At 38.0% G+C, this 23,524-nt stretch overlaps 3 protein-coding genes and 1 long non-coding RNA gene across 4 annotated transcripts in view; all 4 read right to left on the bottom strand.

Annotated features, from left to right (window-relative positions):
- Positions 1 to 6,820: 6,820 nt before the first annotated feature.
- On the bottom strand, positions 6,821 to 9,059 carry LOC140923284 (uncharacterized). Its single transcript, XM_073373376.1, has 2 exons — positions 8,769 to 9,059; positions 6,821 to 8,102 (listed from the first exon to the last, which is right to left on the bottom strand). Exon 2 carries the CDS (start codon positions 8,038 to 8,040, stop codon positions 7,237 to 7,239), a length of 804 nt encoding a protein of 267 aa, XP_073229477.1. The 5' UTR covers positions 8,041 to 8,102; positions 8,769 to 9,059; the 3' UTR covers positions 6,821 to 7,236.
- A 1,088-nt stretch (positions 9,060 to 10,147) lies between these two features.
- On the bottom strand, positions 10,148 to 11,886 carry LOC140923431 (uncharacterized). Its single transcript, XR_012164163.1, has 3 exons — positions 11,547 to 11,886; positions 10,818 to 11,014; positions 10,148 to 10,292 (listed from the first exon to the last, which is right to left on the bottom strand). It is a non-coding gene; the product is annotated as an uncharacterized lncRNA (long non-coding RNA).
- A 4,384-nt stretch (positions 11,887 to 16,270) lies between these two features.
- On the bottom strand, positions 16,271 to 21,635 carry LOC140923283 (uncharacterized). The gene is made up of 8 exons (XM_073373375.1): positions 21,592 to 21,635; positions 20,892 to 21,130; positions 19,922 to 20,036; positions 19,541 to 19,674; positions 18,868 to 19,031; positions 18,252 to 18,291; positions 17,575 to 17,653; positions 16,271 to 16,870 (listed from the first exon to the last, which is right to left on the bottom strand). The coding sequence occupies exons 2-8, from the start codon at positions 21,075 to 21,077 to the stop codon at positions 16,362 to 16,364; spliced, it is 1,227 nt and encodes a 408-aa protein (XP_073229476.1). The 5' UTR covers positions 21,078 to 21,130; positions 21,592 to 21,635; the 3' UTR covers positions 16,271 to 16,361.
- Positions 21,636 to 22,520: 885 nt separating this feature from the next.
- Positions 22,521 to 23,524, bottom strand: part of LOC140922207 (uncharacterized) — a 4,372-nt gene continuing 3,368 nt past the window's right edge. Inside the window, exon 5 of the mRNA XM_073372191.1 lies at positions 22,521 to 23,524. This exon is cut by the window's right edge and continues 666 nt beyond it. Within this exon, the coding sequence (XP_073228292.1) occupies positions 22,947 to 23,524 (578 nt within the window). The 3' untranslated portion in view covers positions 22,521 to 22,946.

Genomic DNA, 23,524 nt, shown 5'->3' with positions numbered 1-23,524 from the left:
CTTCTGAATGTATTTGTCAAAGTCATCATCTGGGATACAAATGGGACATTTTACTTCACCACATCCCAACCCACAACAATCACAAGATGTTAAGAAGTCAGGTGTGGCATGCAGGAATTGGTACTGCTTGTTAATAAACAGCCCATATCTTGTTACTTGAAAGCTGATATGGCTTTTTTTCATATGTCTCTCATATGCCTTAATATCATATTCTTCATATTTGCAGCCGTGTTTAATTACCTTGGTGTTCACTTTGTACAGATGCGGATAACAAACTGACTTTATTAGCGACTGCGAAGGTTGTGCTACATTACTGTGATAGACCGCACCACTTACAGAGGCTCCGATTCGACCTGCTGTATGCCTAAAAAATCCGGGGCCCTTATCTTGATCTCTTGTTTCCTGTTCAACAATTTAAATGTACTCATCTGACAACATAATTTTAACATCCGCACACTTCTGTGACAATCCTGGATAATCAAGTTCTAAATAGCTCGTGTCATAAAGATCTGATAGGACTGGCACATTCCGAATTTTAACCACGAACTGTTCAGAATATGGAATATATGTGATAGACCGCACCAATATATGTGATAGACCGCACCACTTACAGAGGCTCCGATTCGACCTGCTGTATGCCTAAAAAATCCGGGGCCCTTATCTTGATCTCTTGTTTCCTGTTCAACAATTTAAATGTACTCATCTGACAACATAATTTTAACATCCGCACACTTCTGTAACAATCCTGGATAATCAAGTTCTAAATAGCTCGTGTCATAAAGATCTGATAGGACGGGCACATTCCGAATTTTTAACCACAAACTGTTCAGAATATGGGTCGATTAAGCTCAGCACAAAAGCTTTTGTTTCACAAAGATTAAGTGCTTCATAAAATATTCCCATCTCCTCTGCTGAAGCCAGGTGCGAATGAACGGCGGCCTGTGCTTCACAAGGTTGAGTTTCACGCGAAGTCGCTTTGTTTTGATCGAGGGAGTCAATTTTATTGTCAAGGGTTTCTTTCAGCTTTTTTGCTGAGGTAAAGTCAGTATCCTTAACTCTCTCATAGGTTACCTCTTTCACGTACGTTGGCAGGAGCAATGAGCATTTCACTTGTGCGCGTGCCATCTTTCCAGGATTCGATGCATATTATGGCGCTGGCGACACGCGAGCATGATTCGGCAAGCCCAGCTTTACAACCTGAATAGTGACCAGAAATTATTTCACCTTCGGTCTCAGTTATAATCTAAACGTTAACGAGTGGATCGTTCATTCGCTGCGAATGTCTCCCTTTAGCTGCAACAACATATTTTCGGGAAATTATCTTTCCGCCCACGGAAGCCACAAACCCTGTTACAACTTGATTGTATGCTTAGAGACTCTTGTAATTCTGAAACTGGTCCTTTGTGTAGTAACTGGTCTGCAGAACTAGGTAGCCAAATAAATCAGATTGTTCGATTGGTAGCAAACATTCCGTACTGAACTGCTCACATGGGATTTTGAACGATTCAATACCGACTACAGAAATTTTCTTGAGGTATCACAGCTTAACATGGCTTTCCAAGACCGTGGCATACTCAGAAACCACCGCAATCTTGCTGCATAACTTCTCTATTTCTTCCTTCTCGTTTTTGGGGGATAAATCCATCCCGAGTCCGCAAAAAGGCCACCAAAACGCGAGAACTAATACACATACGACAAATCTTCACTTACAATATTCCACTTCGAGGGGCAAAAATATGGCGGACGTCCATATTTGGAAAGTACCGTGACGTCACGTGAAAACCGGGAATAACAAACGAATTTGTGCTTATAAGGTTGCTATTGCTTAGGACAGAAATCATAATTTTCTTGCTGTCGTGCAAGAGGAATCCATTTTTAAATTGACGATTTTGCACTTGGCCACATCACTATCGCAGTACCTATAATAAGAGCCAAAGCGACATTTAAACTTTCGACAGCGGAGGTTCATTTAGCGTCGGGAAATACCTCGAATAGTGTTTATATTAACGTAAATTTCTTCAATGCTTTACTAAAATACTCCTTAAAAAAGTGTTTGCTATACGAGGAGAACAATGAATATGTCAATGAAAATAAATAAAGAATAGTAACGACCGTAATCTGACAATAAAAGTTAAGAATGTAAAATTATTTCATATGAGAAGTTCTAAGAAGATATCTATAAAATATACGAAAGAAATATCTGCACATTTTCTGCACTGAAATAATCATAGGAAAATATAACAAATAAAATAATAAATAAAATAATCAAAATTATATTAACTATAGCGTAGATCTCATTATGGATTAAAATTTAAAATGCTAGAAAATGGAAAATCACTAATAGATTAAAAGGTATTCTTAAGTGGAATTTGCTACCCAATCTTCCAGGGAACACGAACTTTTTCTGCCGCTATATAGTGGTTGTTTAGCCGCTGTTCGTTTTATATTCTCACCAATATTTGCAACTGGTTTGTTTCCCAGCCAGTTGTAAGCTCCCAGTCAGCTTTGACTTCGTCTGACAGTACTTCTTTCCAGTCCCCAGCGCAGTCCAAGTATTGAACATAAAGGTTTCCTAAATAGTGAAAGCTGCAAATCTTGTTGGTCGGAAGACTGATGGATTTTGGAGGTTGATTTGTACCATTTGGGGAAAAGAACGTTATATGGTTAGTCACTGTCTCATCGGTAAAAAGCAAGTCGCATCCTATGGTTGAAGAAAGGAGGAAGAAATATGAAAAAAATCATAGCAATCACTACATTTTTTAAAATCATTTTAACATACTGTCCTTCATTAATGTCTTTTTAAGGCAAATAGACTAAAATGAATAGCGTCATTTTATATGTATTCTATTAACACAGCTTCCTTTCGTAATAGATTATTTTAGAACTGGTACAAATCAAGCATTGCTGAGGATCTGTGTTTACCTATAAAACACTGAATAATAATCTTTTATGAAATAATAAATAGTTCCTAAAGCGTGAAGGTTGTGACGTCACTAGTGATCGCAATCCTAATCGGTCAGGGCGGCTGCACACAGGCTAGTCACAGTAAACGGGTTTGCCAGAAATTCTCTTGATTTTCAAGTGTCAAAGTAATGGCTAAATTTTCTTAAGCCTTTACATGTGGCTCATTTTGCGTCCCATTTATCATTTATGCGGCCTAAAAAGAGGTTAACACTCTTAGCTACGTTTTTGGCATTATTATAAATGACGTAGAAATAGTTCAAAAGTAAAAAAAGAGATGTGCGAAAGAGAGAGGAAAACAAATTCTGTTACATCCAATATTGATTATACTCAATATATGTCCAGTTTATGTTCTTTTTTTATAGAAAGATGTGGACCATTGTTTTGAGCAAATCAGGGAGCGAAGTCGGTTTATTATCGTACAAAAATTTATCCTGTTCTTCTAAATTAATATTTGTCGGTTAAATATCAGTAATGTGTATTCCATGCCGATGTCTGCATTGAGCATGCTAATTAACCAAAACTGATTACCCTTAACTTGCTACAGAAAGGCCTTGTAATTTGTCGGTACAGCGAGGGTAGATCCAATCCGAGGATTGTTGGTTCGAACCATACCAAGTTTAAAAAATTCCTTGCTTGCCTCGTGTGTTCAATTTATTTTCTTTGTTTTAGGGCTAAAGCTCAGGGAGGTTAATTGTTGAGATAAGCCATCGATCAAACAAGCTGAACGAAATGTTGAACCGATTGAACGAAAATAGTCGGAATGGGCTCTACAGTACTCGGCTCAACGCTTAACAAGTTTCAACTTGTTGAACAACGAGAGCTAAAAAGTTTGTTGATCAACAGTTGTTGTACTTTTCACGTGTATCACTTCATTGAAGTTATTATCTGTTAATCGATCCTACGAACGGCAATAAGCGGAATTAGTAGGATCATTTGTTTTAGTTAGCGACCGGTTAATATGTGAACGCGGTGTTGAAAGAAACTTAATAACCTGTTAGGTGACACGTAACGGAAAACAAAATCTTGCATATACATACCGTCAATTTACCATAAAAAAAGGGAAGATCCGAAACCACAACGAAACCACTGCACCTTATCCTACCTTAGAAGAAAAATTGTCGGCCTCTTGGAAGCAGTCTTTGAATGGAAAGAAAAACACCTAAATTAAAGCTTTAATTCAAAGCTTTCGGTATACGAGAATTATTTTTTGAAAATAGACGAAGACAAAAGTTTCCTAGCCTTTGTCGGCCTCTTGGAACCAGACTTTGAATGGAAAGAACAACACCTTAATTAAAGCTTTAATTCAAAGCTTTCAGTATACGAGAGTTATTTTTGAAAATAGACGGAGGCAAAAGTTTCCTAATCTTTTTTTCTATTAAATAAAACAGACTTAATAGTTTACGCCGATTTGCAGACTTCTATCTGATAATAAGTACGGCAAACAAAGATAAAAACAATTCTTACCTGCTTGCTGACGAGCCTCGCTTACTCTTATGCAAGAGTTGTTCTGTTCGAAGAAAGTGTAAGTCCCTGAAGGTTGATTGCATTGACACAAGCAGTTAATTGAGACATCGAACCGTCGAGCATTATATTTATCGCAAAGGGGATTCTTTTCAGTGGGACACTCGCTTTGTACAGAAGGCAGCTGAATGTCGTCATCTGGATGATCCTTGTCTCGATATATTCGTAGGGACTGATTAGGTTGTCCATGAACAGTCGATCCAATGCAGGAAAAGAACAATAGAAATACATACAAATCGGTCATCTTATGACTCTGGAGTTCTGGCAATCAACCGAGAAAAACAGCAAATTTTGGATAATTTCGTCAATTCAATTAATAAAGTTGGCGATTGTCCTTTCACTTGAATGCAAGCCTTAATTTTTCGCTCGAAAAAATTTGTTTTGTTCGAGTTGAAATTGTTTTCAATTCAGCGTTTAAACAATTAAAAGGTTTTCACTTGCTGTCTCTTCGCCAGTACAGTGAGTTCATGGCGACTATGAGGTCACGAATTCCGAGTTTTCGAGCCACTCAATGCTATATTGCCCTCTATATTGAACCACAAGGATCCACGAGTAAATTCTATTGGTTAATAAATAAACCCAATGTCCAGAAGAGGCAATACACTACTGGGACATATATCTGTTTGTATTTTATCAGCAATCCAAATAAACCACCAGAAGAAGAGATGATTTGTTAACATAAATTTCACCAACTTGGATAACATTAGAAACATTGACATAAAAAAACACTGGAAAATCTCTTGGTTGTAAGTGCGAATATAAATATAAAAAGAAATAATTAAGCCTTTGTTGGCCCATTACCGGGTATTCATGAGGTTTATATCTGGTTAAGAAGATACCGTGTGAATACCCAATACAGATCCGAGATGAGACACGCAAGCACGCAACTTTACATAACATTGATTTGCTGTCGTAAACAGGTTTAAAGTGCCAATCTTTCTTGGACGTACTATATAAATTATAGTACAATTCAGCTGTTGATCATTGCAAAGTTAAACGAAAAGAGAGGCGAACGTCAGGAAATACGGGTGAAGTGGGAATGGTGGGAAGTCACTGATATGAGCTATGAACTCTAAAAGAACAATTAAATGAAAGTTATTTCATGACGAGGCTGCTTACAACTTTGAAATCATGTTGAATCAACCGAAGATTTCGAGTTATCGTTTCTTATTGCCCGTCTTTATTTGTTTGAGACTGAAATTAACAGTATTTTAATTTAATTATTAGACGGAATCTCGTTCGAATTGTTCGTGGTTTAAAAAAGAAAAATTCGTTCAGCTCCCAGAGGACTGGTTTGGGACACCAACATGGCCGCCGTTTCATTTTTTTGGGACACCAATATGGCCGCCGTGACGTCATGTGAAAACACTATAACAATGGTTTAGCATTTAGCTAGCCTCGCTTTGAAACGGAGGTTTAGGGCAACTCGAAAAGACCGTAAATATGTATGTGTAATCAAAATGGTGACGAGTGAAATTAGGAAATAATTTCACCCCCCCCCCCTCCCCTTTTGTCCAAATCCTAATAATTTCCCGAGCCTTCAGCCGAGGGAAATTATTAAGATTTTGTCAAAACTCAAGTACAATTATTCCCTAATTTCACAAGTATACCATTTGATTACCTATTAATATCATGGGTGGCAAATCACGCTCACGATTGTAGGTCTTTGACATCTTCATCGAAATGAATATCGATACAGAACTCCACTCCACGCACTGAAACTTTCGTGCTTAAATGTTCGCTTAACTTTTTAACATCATAGGTGGCAAATTACTCCTTAATTTTGGCGCGAAATGTCAGCGTTAATTATTTTATAAGTTCACATGTGAAATTACAAAATTGCCATGCCAACGTTCCTTACGTTTCACTCCCCAGATGGCGGGAAAGTTTTATAGTGTTGTGAATGAAGATGTCATAGCGCAAAAATTAAGGAGTAGTTTGTCACCCACTATATTATCAAGGTAATATTTACGTTCACTGTGCATTCCGTACACGCGATCGAAGTCGAACTTTAAAATACTACTAGTACTTTATACAGTGTAGCTACATAATATAGTCTTTACACTCATGATCCATGATCATTTTTAGTCTATTTCGTCTCTCTCATACAACACGACCTCAATACCCAGCTTGGTCTGTCCTCAGCTTTCATTCTCTGGTTTGCGAGTTCGCGGTTTCTATTATTTACTTCATTTGCTTTTATTATTTATTTTTGTCAATTAATAAGTGGATAGAATATTTTTTATATTAAATTTTGCTTTTAAAATTTTTTGTACACTGCATATAAATTACAAAGATCGAAGTCTTTCCTCAGCCTTAATGTTTGTCAGTGGCTCAGACGTTTTCTTGTTGCTTAAGGTCCATTTTTGCAAGTTCAGTCCTTCAGCTTACCCTTGTTATTAAAAACTTTCAAGTTCTTGTTAATATAGTGTATAGATATAACAAACAGTGAAAAAAACAAAGTTAGCCTGCTCACAGACCCCCTATTTTCTCTTTAGAGATCGTGCAATCCACGCTCGCTCTTGCGCGCTCGCTCTGGCGCACTCGAACATTCGTAAAAAAAGGAAGAATAAATGTCTGTGGACAGGCTAAGACAACGTCAAAATTGATCTGCTCTATTTTATGTTGATGCAAGTTTCTGACATAGAGGCCATTGGTGAGCAGTCTTGACAGTGCTTCCAAGGAAAGTCAGTCATTCATTGATTAGGCTCGTTTCCCTGTGTGTTTTGTAACAGAGGTGGAGAGTAACTGTCAAACGTCAGTTGGTGCTGTGAAAACATTTGAATCCAGTTCATCCAATGTGCAGTAAACTGGCCCGTCTCTTGGAAGTACATCGCTTGGATTTACTGTGGTTTCCTTTAAACCTTCCTCTAAAACATGATACTCTGGCTTGGTGTTTGATGGAGTATGGTTCGCATGGTCACGAGCATTATCAGTGCAATCATGGGTGCCAGCATTGGGGCCATCATTGGCAGCATCTTTGACAGCTAGATCATAAACACTGTTCCCGCCATTGCATGGATCACCAGAAAGGTAATTGATTTGACGAACATTAAGTTTATCTTTTGCAAAATCCTTTTTGTTGACTGTTGAAAATTCTTCTATAAGATTATACACACGCTGTTCATGACTAATTGGCCCATACTTTTGTAACTCAGGCACGTTCATTTTAGTTTTCCTTACGGGATCAATGTAAGCGGGTTCCGGGTTCTTATCGTGACGCCCCCTAGGGGTGTCCCCCAGGGTGTGTCCACCTTTGACACCATTCCCCGCGCCATTGTAGGTATCATTGGACAGGTAACTGATTTGATGAACGTTAGATTTTTCTTTTGCAGCCTTTGTAAAAATGGCTGTGGAAAATTCTCCTATAAGATTATACACGCGCTGTTCATGACTAACAGGGCCATGCTCTTGTAACTTAGAGGCTATCTCTTTTGTTTTTTGTACGGGATCAACGTAAACGGGTTCTGGGTTGTTATTATGACACGCTCCGAAGGTGTCAATATGTTCATACACATGATCTGCGGTAAGGTCCAGTTTAATGGGGTTGGTCATTTCATTGAATGACGGTGTCCTTCTATTTCCTGGCGGGACTTGGTAAGTTGACGAGTAAATAACTGCGAAGGAAGTGACAACGAAAATTAAAGAACGAATTATAGAATTTTTCCCTGAATTTAAGAGGCAGGAGAAAGTGCTTGGAAAAAGAACGAAGGAGAAAACTGAGAGCACAAAATTGTGTTGTGTTAGATCTTCAATGATGACAAAACGAAAAACTTTGTGCAAACAGGGACAGTATATCTCCACGGTTTTTCAGTTACTTTATGACTATAACTAGTAGTAATCTCAGATTAGGAAGTGTGTTCGAGCTTATTTAGGTTTACTGTCAAATGTGACGTTATTTCCTAATAAATTGATGCTGCAAAACGCTTCCTATATGTTTTTTTTAAAATAAGCAAAACAAAACAATACGACTTCGAAAAAAAGAAAAAGGTTTCACCTGGCAGAAGTCGAACCCGAGACCTTCGACGTGTAAGGACACGACACGACATAAATTATTCAAGATGGCGCAGAAAATGCTTTATGCTACTTTGGCCAAAAGCACTTGATCAGACTAAAGGGCCGTGTGTTTGGAAGTTTATATTAGCCTACAAGTAGTTGCACCGTAGAATAGAATGAAGCATAAAACATAATATCCCAGATTACTCGTTAACTGCCGCCTAACTAAGGTAGCTGAAAAAGTTTGAGTCCTAATCAGTGCTAACAAACAAATTGGTTACACTTACCAGGATCTCTGAAGTTTAGTGGTAAGTAACCATTCTGCTCACACACGTCTGGTTCATCTACTTGAATTGCTAAGTTCGAAAGCGTGCTCGTTACTGAAGGCGGGGACTGAAACAAATAAAGATATCACCTAATTCATACAAAAACCCACTGAAGGGACACAAAGTGAATCCTCTTGGGTACTAGGAATCCTTCCGAATGTCTGAACAAAAAAGCAAACAAAACAAAACAAAATAAAACAAGCAACAACAAACAAACAAAAACCTTGTGCGCAAAAACCCGGGTTCGTTAGGTGAGCAATATTCTTTAACAGAACAGGGGCGTATCTAGGGGGAGGGGGGTCCTGGGGTGCCCTTGACCCCTCCTTGGAAGGCCTTCTTTTCAGCAAACAACCTACAATATTCAGGTGGCGAAAACGCCATGACAATATCTTGGCCGTAAAAGCCATTGTTGAAAAGCTCACTTTTAAAATTTGTTTTTTTGGTAGAGTATTTTCTTCAACGGCGCTTGTCTTTAGTTAATATGGGCCTTAATGCCGCGATAATACGACTGAGCCCGCTGATACACGAGGGAGAGCAGCGGTGAGTAGCCTCTGTGACCTGCCCTTTGAAAAATCCTGGCTACGTCCCTGCAGAAAGCTAGACTTGCGAACTTAACTAAATCGATTTGTAGCTTAAGTTAATATTAAAGAGAGAACATATGGAATATGTAATACAATAACTTCCACGCCATCGGAGTTACTTGCTGTAGAAGATTTTCTGTTGAGATAATGAAAAGGGATATATTTGATGAGTGATATATTTAATACTCTTGTAGTTATTTCTGTGACCATGAATGGTTATAACAATAAAAGAAATTATCCTGCTGCAGGATAAGAGGTTTTGAACATTAAGAGACAGAATGGTGAATTGCTAACTAGATAAGACAACCTCATTGCTGCTCTTATTAGCAGCTCATGTAATTGAGTCTGAAAATTTGGGTTGGATAAAAGGATACGGCACGAGACTATTAGCACTAAAACCTATTCTGAGGGTATTCCAAGGTGCATTTTTTCAATATAAGGTTATACAATTGTGACTGATCGGAGCGATTTGGTTTCGATAAAAGTACAAGGGACGAGATTATAGAGCGTTTTCACTCACGTGGCCAGCAATTATGCTAATTTATTGCAACAAAAGAAATCATTTACATGAGAAAAGAGTTAAACTCCCAGAGGATTTTCTTGGTACACCAAAATGGCGGCCGTTTCATTGTTGTGGAACATCAATATGGCCGCCGTGACGTCATGTGAAAACGCACCATTAGCGCTAAAACCTATTTTGAGGGCATTCCAAGGGGCATATTTTTCAATATAAGATTACGAAAGTGACAAACCTCGAGAGACGACATCGAGTGACCAGCAACATCGCTATAATCGCAGCAAGTAGCAGCGAAGCAGTCATATAGATTAAGATCCTTAAAAATGAACCACTGGCATCATCTCTTCTTCCCTCTTTCTCGCGCGAGCTGGGTCGAGACTCAGGAACCTGGAAACGAGACATGCAATTATGCGAAAGATTCTATAAATAGTAAACGTCAGTTGATGATTAAGGATCAACCTTATCTAAGATGACAGTGACTTGTAAGCGACTGCTATAAGTGACTGCTATAAGTTTATTTCGTAGCATTCAGGAGCATAAACTGTTATACATGTACTTCCATACACATACGAAAATTATTTGAAATGTAGCCATTCTCACGCTGACGTCACCTAGTGATATTCATGTGCCAACCAAAAGCGCATTAGTTCTTGAAACAAAATATTCTTTAGTTTTACTTGTTACAAATTTGAATAACAAGAGCAACGTTTGTAGACGGCGATGTCTCCTATAAGTAGGGTTTCAAGGCTCCATTTAATCTAGCTCTGCTAAATTGGATGCACCTGGATAAATATTGATTTGAATAAAAAAAAAAAATAAGTGCGATTCTGGTAAAACCAGATGCATCTCTTCACATCGCTAAATCTTCCTTTACTCTACACTAATACATTCGGTATAAAATGAAACATTTACGCTTGATTTTGAAGTCATGGTTGGCAGGATGACGGTATGAGACTGCGTGGAGAGTTTTATTGTCGAGGTTGGCTGAATTGTACTCGATATTGAAGGCCAGACTGTTCTCGAGGGCATTGCTGTTTCTTGCACCAGTGAAGAGGTTACTGCCAGAGCGTCTGTGGAAGTTTTTGTCGAAGATGAATCTGATAGGCCACCTAAGAAACAAATCAGTACTTACGAATGTTATAGAGGGGAATCATTTCTCCATTAAAGCGTTAATTCGTATCTGAACTAACTATAACTATGAAAAAACCTTGAATGTCTTTATCATCATCATGTAAAAATGCACGGAGCACATCCTTTTGAACATGTGTGTCCTATATTTTTTGTGTACTTCACTTTTTCCTTTCCCTTAAATACTTATGTACTTCTCTTCTTTTACTATTTTATCCTAGAGAAAACTGTAATTTAATCAAAGGGCGTGGAATTAGTTTCATTATATCTTGCCCTTCTCCATTCTTGTTATCCGATATTTAAATCTGAAGAATTATATCTTCAAATATGTAATATAATACAAATGACCTGTAATATAAAATAAATGGAGACAATACAAATACAAATACAAATACCAAAAAAATAAAAACATAACAACACAAAGAAGATAATTTGAGAAGAGAGAAAAAAGAAAGAAAGTCCAGAAACATTCGATAACATTCGATTGTGAGTGTTTATTGAAATCACACTTACATTTCATGGTGCCTTGGAATTTAAACAACAGGCAGTGTTGAGTCTGAGTTGTATTTCCGCTACATAGAATTCCCAAATTGATGATTCGTCCATTGAGCATATGGGCGTTTAACACAGTTCCCTCAACCTGTAGAGAAAAAAAGGTCATTATCGAATAAACATTTTCTAAAAAAGCGAGTCCTACTGCAATGTGGAAACAACTTTAAATTCATAGGCAAATTTTCATGTGTATGTTTGTGCGGCGATCATTATGTATTTTCCAATGCTTCAAAATATACTACATTTCCCGCCACTCGCCCCAATTGTTTCATTAACTATTGTTTTGGGGGTCAAAATTCGGAACGGGATACCTCATATAGCCTATAAAAGATCTTTAATGGGAACGCTACTCGATGTCCTTCAAACTGAAGACTCCAATTTTGACGTTGACACGATTATTGTGAAAATGAAAAAGTAATTGTCTTGTCAGTCCTTTAATTTTATAATTCCCTCCTTTTCCCCTTGCTTTTAGACTCAATAGTATTTGTATATTGTAAAGCAAAACGGACGCAATCACTTCCAAACATTAACAACTAACAATGTTGGGAGTTGCTGCGTGCGTGTTGGCAGTCAGGTGAGCAAACAAATGCAACAATCCCCAACAATATTGAGACCTGCAGTGCATTATGGTAGGGATACGCCCCATAATACTTTGGAGAACATGCGTAATCTGCGTGCGTGGCCCAATAATGTTGGAAGAGCTGTGCAAACAGATCCAACTTTGTTGGGCTACGCTTCGGTAATCACAAAACAAAAACACCCAAAAACATGCAACAGGGTGTGCAAACGGGCGCAAGATGTAACTTCCAACATTGTTGCGTCCGTTTGCATGGGGCTTAAAATATATATTTATTTAATGTGTACTTATTCAGCGTGTGGATAATTATGTAGCGTGGCGGGCCTCGACTAGCCTCGCTAACTGCAGGCCAGTCCTAAATATTTCTTGTAATTTCTTTACGAACTCAAATGAAAACGTTGTAAGTTGTAAAATTTTCAAATGCTTCTTCTTCCCAAGAGCATTTTAAAACACTAACTTTGCAAAATTTTGGGGGCAACCTTGGTGTGTTTTGGGGGGTTCCAAATACTGAATGATGCTGAAGGTAAATCGAAATGGGCTGTCATATTGCATGTCTACTAATGTCATCATAATGCCTACTCTGCGAACTTCCCTTCATCAATTTAAGGGGGCAGGGCAGTACTAATCCTTGTTTTGCAAATGGGTTTGAATTGGGAATAAAAGAAAGAAGGATAACATAAGGTGTACAGATAAACCAGTTATTTTTCTTAATTTTGTGGTGGTGGACTACAGTGGAACCTCGATATAACGAAGTGCCAAGGGACTGGCAAATTTTGTTCGCTACAACGAGGTTTCATTATATCGAGGTACTTTGCCATATGGGTAAACACGATCGTTCGTTATACGGAGGACTTCGTTATATGGAGGTTCGTTATATCAATGTTCCACTGTATCTGGTCTTGGTCAATTAACTATTCACTTCATTGAATTTTGACAACCCCCAATTTAAATCCAATATTTTTCATTTTACCGTCACGTGCAGTCAGGCTTTGGATTTAGATTAGTCTCTATGTCCTCTTTTAAAAAAGCATTTCATGAAAGGCAATCGAATTTCCATGTGTTGGTCAATTTCCAAATTTTAATCACGCATGTTAGATAATTAGAGTAAGTAGTATGTCCCGAAGATTACTTACTTTTAGTATGTAATAACTCTGTCCTTTTACCATGAATTTGAACACGTTACTAAGTGTGTTGCGGAACTCTCGCGAAGACAGACGCGACGCATTGCATTCAAAGTACCATGAAAGGCCGGTATCTACTCCGCAGCTGCTCCAGTTGCTGTCTATAGGAACACCCATCTCATCGCCATAGTTAAGCACTCTTAGGCTTGAATTTTGGTATTCGTTAATAAAGAGGGTTTTCATGTTTTCTGAACAAGCTAAAAATTAATCAGTTGAATCTGGTCATTTTACAGTAATACTATGAATTAGTTGATCAAATCATTTTGTTTTTTTTTTTTTTTGAAAACACATTTATAAGAAAAACAAAAACAACAAAAAAACGAAATAATCAAGTCAGATTTTAAAAAATCATAATAATAATAATAACGATAATAATAATAATAAAAGTCATATTTTGTGCTAACTCGTGAGACATCCAATTTCTTTTGTAGAATTTTTGTTTTCTAACGGAAAATTGGTCTGGTCTTCTTACTATAAAATATCATTCACAAACCTAAAAAAAATAAATTTTTCGTCGCAGCGCAAAACAGATTTTTTTCAAAGGCGAGTCACTTGTTGTTTTGCTCGCCCTACCTTATAAATCACTAGGAAAAATGGCTGTACTCATTTTACCTTCGAGAACGATCGCAAACGATCGCAAACATTAGTTATCGAATAAAATCCTTAATAATATAACTTTACATACATAAAATATCTGAAATAGTCTGGAAGATGGACAACTTTGTAACCTGAAATATATTTAAAACTTATCTGCCTACAACGCGGAATGTTGAAAAAATAAGAAAAATAATATATTTTATTATTTGTTTATTTGCATTTTCTTTTTAAAATGACTATACTGAAGTTAATACTATTATGTTACCTTTTTCTCCCTGTTGGCTATATTGGTCGGACTGCAACTTTTTACGAACTTCGCTATCTTCTATACACATCCCTTTATTGTCGCTCGTAAACGCAAAAGTAGATTTCGTGTGGCGACAATCACAGTTGCAGCGCCCAAGTTGAGCATTATCCAAGGCATTGTAAGAGCCACAATCAACGTCTGTTGTTTCACCACATTTCGAATCAGGGATTGTAAAGTTGTCAGACTCTATTCCAACATTCCCATGCGATGTTGTTCTTGAAATCGTGTAGGAAAATGGCTCAGTGTAACTAATTTTGTTATACAGCAACAACAAATACAAGAGAAAGATCGTTTCGTCTTTCATGGCATAAATTTGGCGCTATGAATGGGGCCTAATTTTTCAAGAAACGGTTTCACTGAGTGAAGAAACAATTATCATCACTTGGTATTAAGCATTAAACGTTGGCGGTGACTGCTCTTGAATATTGGTCTTTCAAAAATGAAACTTCCCACACTCGTGCCTCTCGGGGTTCCAATTTACTTTCTTATTTCGCTTTGTATACGTAAGAACTTCGATAGATGTTATGCGTCAAAATGGCAAATCAGTCATTCTTAAAAGACAATTCGGATTTCCAAACATCACCCGAACATATTAGTACTTCTAAAAATTTATTACCCTTCAATAATGTTAAGTTCATTTTGTTCCAGGCACTCTAAAAGAACTTCCCCTTTTATAAAAGGTAGGGAAAAATCGTTATACGTGGAAAACTGACATAGCTGAATGGAAATTGTTCAAACAAGGTTTCGTTTGTCGGTGCTGTTAAAGTAGATAATTAAAGAATGAACCGAATTTACTTTTAAATAAGAGTTAAAATTACGAAGTCAAAATACTTAAGCAATACTCGCCTTCAAGTGTTATTAATGATGGTGAAAAAAGCCCAAAAAACACTGTCGATATTAGGTACGACAAAAAGGATGCTTGCACAGGGTCGTGAGATTCATAAGCAAATATCCTGAGAGCCTCATGGCGTTGTTACGTATGTACAAAAAAAAATAGCATTCAAAATTGACTTTATGCCCAATTCAAATGCTACTCAACCTATCATTTATCTTTTAGTCATCTCGGCGACGATAGTATCAATAATGTATACCGAGGCGACCCAAGCGAATCGTACTACCTTTAAAAATTATCAGTGGAATGATTCATTCACTATTGTATAATAATAGACCTCTTTAGCTTGTATGCTTTGTTTTGTTTTGTTTTGTTTTTTTTTTCAATGTAGGTCATGCGATAATTATCCAGAGAACTGTTACTTTCAAATTTCCTCTTATTCGCGTGCATTATGTACGCATCATTTATGAAAAGACAAGGGCCATCCCTTATTAGTTCTTCGGTGGTCCTAAAATTTTTTTCTACATGATCAGTTTTGTTCGTGATTGATGTCACTTCAGATATTGTTCTCTGACTTATAATCTTCTATCAGACAAAAATAGCCTATTCTGTAATAGGCTATATATATTAAAGAAAGCCTCTTACCATGGGAAAAAAAAAAGAACAACAACAAAAAACACTTTTAAAGTTTGTTAGCGTTACTCAAGCAGCCAGTTGCTGTTCAATTCAGTCTTTCGATTTGAATGATATGGCGATCGATCCTTATAGGGTGTGAACAACGAAACTCATGAAACAAACTGAAATCAATTCTGTAATATCACTTTTTTATTCAATTTACTTGCCAAATCTATTCTATTTACGAGTGGACAAAGTTATTTAACTTTCACGGAAGATTTGAGGGTAGGGTTTGAGGGAGACAATCTGCCCCTTAAAATGGATGTGTGACTTACAGAGAAATTTACAAGCGCATCAAAGGCTGTAGGTTATAAAGAGCTATCTTACACTATCGTATTAAGACTCGAATCTCAGTCAGTTTCGAGGTATGAAGCAACCAATTGGCTGCCCTTTCTTTCCTATTTTGCAAATGATAATGTATTAACTTTTTTCCTCCAAGTTTATTGAATTAAGATGCTTCTACATCACATTTCTAGCCTGTAACTGTGGACAGCTGCTCAACAATATTAGCCAGTCTTTATCTTTGTATTTGGCTCTCCTCTGGCGTTTCTCATTTTTTCTTCTTTTTGGGAACCGCATACACTGCAATTGTATCATCTTTTGAAACTTAACACTCCACGACGTCGGCGCCAGGACCCTCTAGAACGTTATACACAGGGTCTTGCAAGCCAGTGGGACCATTTTGTCCACCACAGCCAAAACCAAGGTAAAGAGGATCCTCCAAAGTGTTGTAGACAAGGTCATTGTTACCGCTTGAGAGAGCCTCGTTGGAGACGGGTTTCTCCACAGTGTTGTAGAATGGTTCATTCACAGAAATGGCTCCACAACTCTCAGTTTCATTTCTGACTCCAGGGGTTGGCCCTTCCAAGACATTGTACATTGGTTCTGTAGGGCAGTTATACTCAGCATTTCTTTGGTCCTCGACCTGTAGTTTTTCTAAGGTCTGGTACATTGCTGGGTCTAACGAAAGGCAGCTGTAACGTTGTCCTTCTTCCCTGTCCTGGGCAGGATCTTGCAGAAAGTTGTAGAATGGCTCATCAACATTTCCAGCACCATAAATATTGTGCCCCTCAGGAACATCAAGAGCAGCATAGACTTCCCCGATTTGAGAATTGCCTGTAAATTTAAATTTATTGTAAAATAATGGCAACAGTCAAAAACGGATTGGTTTAGCCCAGAAGTCATAGTACATGTAAGTTGAGTACAACTTTCTGGGTAAACTGTTGAATGTACCGATGATGAAAGGGAATATGAGATTTATTTCTGAAAGAAATAAATGGTTTTATGCTGAATGAGACTGATCATTATTGTATTTCTCAAGCTACCAGCAAAGGAGGGTTTCCTGTCATTCGGGTGATTTGTCACGAAAGTGTCATTTATGTCACGGTTCATGTAAGTCACAGAAGCGAGGCACAAGGCCTCCTTCCTCGCATTACAAGACAGTCAGATCTTTCTCCAACCATGGCAGATGTCATTTTAGGCGTGGAACTGGCACGTTGTGTCAGGCGAATGGCTTTTGGCCTGTGGTTGGTTGATTGAAGCCCTAGCAATTTGACAATAAATTTTAAAATACTGGAATTCGAATAACATGGCATGGAATACCAATTGCGATAGTAACTTCACACAGTTTTCCGCAATTTGAGTTGGCAGTAGAAAGGACTATTGTTACCCTACAATTTGCCTTTTAAAATCCGTCGCAACTTTGTATCAAAAACGCGCAAGAGGTTATGCCTGTTCCATACATATGTTTTATCAACCTGGACCTTTTACTCCCTAACAAATGCTAATAACTAATGGTTGTTTAAGCTTTTGTTACGTACGTGGCTCTTTCATCCTGTCTGGTTGGTAATCATTTTGAGCGTCCGGCTGAAATGCTACGTTTTGCTCTGAGTTTCCATTCTAGGGAGGAATAAATAAAAATAACGGTTGTTTACCATTTACATGGGCCAGCCGGTCGGCTCTTGGTTTGGACAGATGGTAAGCAAAAATCAAAACTGGTAAATTTCGTCCCGGAATTGCGTTTGCCATTTGCACGAATCAGTTACATTTACCGAAATACGGCCGCGAAAGTCTGAAAATGGTGTCAAAGATGATTTTGAAGAAGAGGAACATGAATTTCCGTTTGGAACATTTCCACCGGGAAAACAGGACCACCTTTTCAATCTACCCGTCTGCCCAGAAATTGTCCTCCGAAACGACCCGAAAAGTCGTGTTCCAGTTACTTTCCGACCAAATTTTCCGGAAACTTTTTGTAAATGGTAAGCAGCCAACATCTCCTTGCTTGCCTTCTGATTTAACAACATATGCGGAAAGGATAAAGCAGAACACCCCTTAAGAAATGCAACTTATTATTCAGAATTTCTATAGTTATTGGAAAATTTTCTGATCTACCGTCTCTTTCATAAACCCATTGACATAAATGATAGACATTTTTCTAGATAATGACTAAAAACGGAGTCAATTTTCCAGTCTATACTACATAATGTAAAAAAGGTACCTTTTTGAATTCCTCAGAAGTACTTTCATGAGCACCCTTTCTGTATAAACACAGGTAAACAGAATCACTTATCCAGCGCACAATGTGAGCAAATCACATTTTGTCAGTTCACAAGATTGTTTACGTTACGCAGCTCACAAAAGTTGTCCACACTGTACATATCCACTATTGCTACTACTTTAATAACTAGATTCCCACGACCCATTCTCGACTGGCCTCGTAGCTCATTAGGGTTTCTCGCCGTGGTCAAACCTTTGGTACCTGGTTCATCTCTCACACTTTCCTTTCCTCGTCGGTTCTTTTTGTTAATTGCAAATTTGTATACCAACAAGCATCAGGTAGTGTCAAACACTTAACACAGTGTGTTCTTGAAGTTCAACCCTTTTACCATACATTTTGTTTATTTTCATCGTGTTGTTAAAATAGGGCTTCAGCTGGGCCTGGTTCATTAAAAGATGTTAAATTCAGTTGTAATAACCCAAAGACAATCCAAGGGAAATAAAATGAAGTTATGGATTAAGATTTTAACCCTGTCATTGTTAGCGCTAATCGGTCGTTTAGAACCAAGCCCTAGTCATCATTACCTTGACAATAAGCGCTCGTACTAAACGTTTACCTAGATTTCCGGCGTCGGTACAGTACGACAACTGCAATTACAATCACAATAGTTGCTATAGAAGCACACACTCCTGCTATGAGACCCAGTGAAGAGGACGAGTTGGCATCACCATGCTTTTGCTTGTCTTTTATTAATCCTGGGTTTGGCTTTGCTGGGGTCGTCTAGAATAAAGGGTCAACAAATCAAGACAGGAAAAACAACTTTAATTGTGTTATGCTTTCTGACAATTTAGTATGATGCATAAAACTTTATGCAAATGCCGTCGTAAAGTAACTAACTCACCCTTGAACATACAATCAGAGGGTAGTGGTGGTAGATGAACTCTCCTCTACCCTCCCCCACCCCCCCCCCCCCCCCCCACCCCTTGCACTCTTGCAACGTCATGCATTATTTCATTTTGCATTGCTAGTGAATGTTAAATAAATAGCTCGTCATAAGCTCTACATAACGGTGTACATATGTTATGGGATATAGCATGGCTGGGGATCTTTGAATAATAGAAGCAGGTGGGTGGCATCGGTATCCCCCATAGCCCTTATACAGTAATTCTTAAGTCAAATTCTGTTTGGAACTATATACCTTTCATTATTTAGGGTAATATTTGATAGTAAAAAGTTTGGTCTATCATTGAATGAGCAGATAATGAAACCAACAGTTAAAAGGCAAGTACTTTTCTAGACCCCGGTTTTGCTGTAGACTTTAATGTTCGTGTAGAACCCAGTGTTGCTCTAGACATCAGAGATGCTGTTGGTTTTCTGGCAGATGAAAGAGATGCTGTAGGAACTGTGGTAGACTGTAAAGAACCTGTCGTAAAACAGGATAACTGTAATAAATACTTTCTTATATAAAGAATCGAAGACTCAAATAAAAGCGAAGAAAAGAATTGCCAGCCTCCAAAAAGCTAGATTCTGGCTTGATTAAATTACGAGATAGTTGCAATAGCTTATTATTTTCAAATAATTATATCGGACTCGAAATCAACTGTAGCATCGGCGATATTATGGGGTTAAGCTTAAAACGGAAAAAAAAATGCGATTTCACGTCAACTTACATGATAAGGTTCCCTCCAGTTTGAATAACAAACAACCTTTAGTGTAACGATGACCAGCAGGGCAGTTTATACCAAGGTTGATGATCCTGCCTCGCAATGATGAGTCATTCAACACCTGTTTCAATTAAATACGTTTCTTTATTACATGCGCAAAAGGCTTTTCACGTTATTTAAGTAAATTTATAATCAACCTTGCGATATACAGGAGTTGGATGTCGACACAATGTAATGCAATTCCAATATACAGTCAAACCTTCCGTAAGCGAACACCTTCCGGTCCAAGAGTCACGGGACGGTCCGCTTACGGGAGGTGTCTTAATTTGCTTACGGGAAGAAACAAAAACAAACAACGAAAACAAAACTAGAAACGAAACATGAAAAAAACTGGTACACAAGAGGGAATAAATGCACCAGAACATGTCTTTTAGAACGCTTAAGACCACCTATGATTTTATGATCCATCCCAGGGTTGTTGGATGATGCTTTCTTGTTTCACATGAATTAAGCTCTATTTCAAACACTACAGTTCAAAATTAAAAGCCGCTGAACATGTAAACAGAAACATTCCCACTCCCCAATGTTTTGGAGTTGAACAGGACAGAAGAAGTACATATTTTATGCATATTTGCAAGTGTCCTTACTAGTAGGTAATAACAAACAGAAGGAACTATCGATCGGTGTCTGCTTTTGCGATTCCCGAATGAAGAAGCAGTTGGTATGGAAGTTGTTGTTCATGTACGTGACGAAGTTCCTAAAGCGTGTGTCTAACTCAGCAACAATTATTACCAGTAAAGCTGATCAGAAAGGCAGGATATTGTTTGGAATTGCCTTGCGAGTTCAAATTTCAGAAATACATTTTCACAGGCTAGTTCGGTTTCCGAACACACGGTTCACACAGTTTAAGAATCGAAGGGTATACAATGGAATATTTTATAATACAAGTACACAGGTCATTTTAGAGATCCCTTACCTTAACAAAATATGCGTAATCATCCTTTTTCCCATCTTTCCGCCCCCATTCAAGGTGAAATAATCTTATGTTTTCTCTCAGTAGAACCTTCTCCCCGTAGCAACCAATATACCATGAATTATTCAAGTTGACACTGCAGTTCTGATGATTTAGTACTGTTAATCTCCGGCCAGTAGTGTTGAGCATTCGTAAACGGTCATTCTTTTTTTCACCGCTAAATAAGTTGCTTACCGCACAACCTAGACGTTGGATAGATGAATTAGCGATGATCACGTCATTACTGCGTATACGAAAGGCATAACTTGCAAATTGCAAGGAAACTGCTTGTGGATTCCCGGAATTAAGGTAAGCCGTCGGGAGAACTGATAAATATTATCAACCTGATATAACCAATTAATTGCCAGTAGCAGCTAACAAACACCTACAAATCAGTCTGCCATTGCACTCGACACCGGTTAATGCGGAGTTAGTGTTATTGACAGCGGGAGGTTTTTTAGTGAGACTTCAAACATCTATTTCTACTGGGTCTTAGCTGCTTTCCGTGTTTAAGGAACCCGCGAATTTAGTTGACTCGTTCTTAGCGAAAGAAGGAATCTGGAAATTTGCATGTTAGCTGGAGCGAAACTGTAAGAAGTGTTTCTGTTTTACCTTAAGGGAGAAAACACATTTCTAGACTTAACCATTTGAGTGAATAACTCACCAGATTCATTTCGCACTTGGCCGTTCTCTTGGCATATCCACCGACTGTTGTGATACGTTAGAGTTGAACGTCGATATAAACAGGGGCAACGGAAATGACGACTGCCGGAAAGTTTGACTTGTTCACAAAGCTTCGCACTGCAGTCTACGTACTGACTTTTCGTCTGGTTACACACTGATTCAGGAACAGTAAATGTGTCGATACTTTTTTCCCACTCGTTGAGCTTATTTTCTGGCATAAACCTCAAAATCTTAATGGTTTCTGGCAATGTGATATCTATGTAGAATAACAAAAGTGCTAACGCTATTATCAGCAGCATCTTAAGAAATGGGTTTCAACACATTCAACACAACCGAACTGATGAAATGGCGATGAATGGAACGGACTTAAGCCTGGTTGAAATACGGCGCACAGTACAGCGATGCAAACTTCACTGCGGTTCCATGGTTTCTGATTAATTTTCTAAAAGGAATTAGAAGGTTACGCATTTCATGTTATGGTTGGAAACCTATTATTGTTTGAAAAACGTTTAACAGCTATTAACTGACGAAACCGAAAATTCCCTTACGGGTGTATGAAAATAAGCACACCACAATGACTTTCTTGAATCACGACGCACACTACAACAACGTAAACTTCACTATAGGGTTCTATGATTCTTGAATATTTTTTTAAAAGGAATCTGCTGCACACGAATTTCGCGATATGCTTGGATCAAAATCATTCTTTAAAAAAATGAATAAATAAATAAAATAAAACAGTTATTAACTAACGAAACCAAAAATTCCCCCCGGGGTGTATAAACCGAGTGAACACGTCACAACGATTTCCTTGTGCCATATTAGGCAACTGCCTTTGAGTATCTATATAATTAGAAATATCGAAGGAAAACTAACGTTACGAAAAACACACAGCACACATGGACGATCTTTATGTTTTTACGTTCGTATTTATTAGAAGACTTAAATTTCCGAAATTAAAATTTACCGTAACCATAAATCTCTAAAGTTCAAGCAGATGCCTTTCTGATACATCAACCGTATCGCCATAAATTTACAACACGCAAAACTGTGTCTCCGTTACGTGATTTAAAAGTCTCAATTATGCTTAGAAGGACAATTATATTTAACCCCTTGTCAAAATTGTTGTCATCTAGAAATATCCAGTTTGTTTGAATATCAGATGGGTCATATATATGATATGCCATTGTGATAGAGGAAGCAATGGACTACCTAGAATAATTTCGCCAATTGCGTCACGATTGTCATTCCTTATGCTCCTTTAAAGGTGAAATTATTTCCTGTCAAAATATGCATTTTCTAGTCTTGCTACAAAACCTGGTAAACCGTCTCAGTTTAACAATGGGACTCGCTGTTCGGGATCTTGAAACTATCAGAATAAATCCTTTCTAAATTGTTGAAATCATTACTTCTCGATGTAAAGCTTTGGCCAGGTCCCTCTGCTCTTTTAAGGTAACGTTCCTCTAAACCTTGACTAACTGGTTCATTTGCGTGCATAGTATCACTTTTGTCTCTTGTTAGGCTATCTGAACAACAACTTTCCAGTGTAAAGAAGACCGGCTTTTCTGCTGAGGTGCCATCGCTCAGGTCACGTCCTTCTGCACGCTTAAGGAAACGTTCTTCCAAAGCATTTGAACCAGTTTCAGCAGCCCATTTTGGTCTCATTCTTGTTGCTTTGGAGTGATTTGATTTTAATCTCTTCAGTGTGAAGTAAACGGGCCCTTCCTGGCTTGAGGCAGACTGAAAGGTTGGAAGCCCTTGTCGGCAAACCTCTTCTAAAAAGTTGTAGACAGATTCATTTACTTTCTTTGAGTCACTCCGAGCTTTCTTTAAGTTGTCCATTTCAAGTTCTGAGGTGGTTTCTGGCTTGCTTGAGGAGGCTCCCTCTGGTACTCCTGTCCCTTGAAGATAAC

Source organism: Porites lutea, chromosome 13, assembly GCF_958299795.1.
Source record: "Porites lutea chromosome 13, jaPorLute2.1, whole genome shotgun sequence".
Lineage (NCBI taxonomy): Eukaryota > Metazoa > Cnidaria > Anthozoa > Scleractinia > Poritidae > Porites > Porites lutea.
This window is presented reverse-complemented; position numbering and strand designations above follow the sequence as displayed.

Excerpts from the sequence above, each read along its gene's own strand:
- LOC140923283 (XM_073373375.1), bottom strand. The coding sequence starts at position 21,077 with ATGCTCAACACTACTGGCCGGAGATTAACAGTACTAAATCATCAGAAC. Across the intron at positions 20,037-20,891 it reads ATTACGCATATTTTGTTAAG|GTGTTGAATGACTCATCATT; the intron begins GTAAGGGATCTC and ends TAATTGAAACAG. Across the intron at positions 17,654-18,251 it reads CTTCTGAGGAATTCAAAAAG|AATGGAAACTCAGAGCAAAA; the intron begins GTACCTTTTTTA and ends ATTCCTCCCTAG.
- LOC140923284 (XM_073373376.1), bottom strand. The coding sequence starts at position 8,040 with ATGACCAACCCCATTAAACTGGACCTTACCGCAGATCATGTGTATGAA.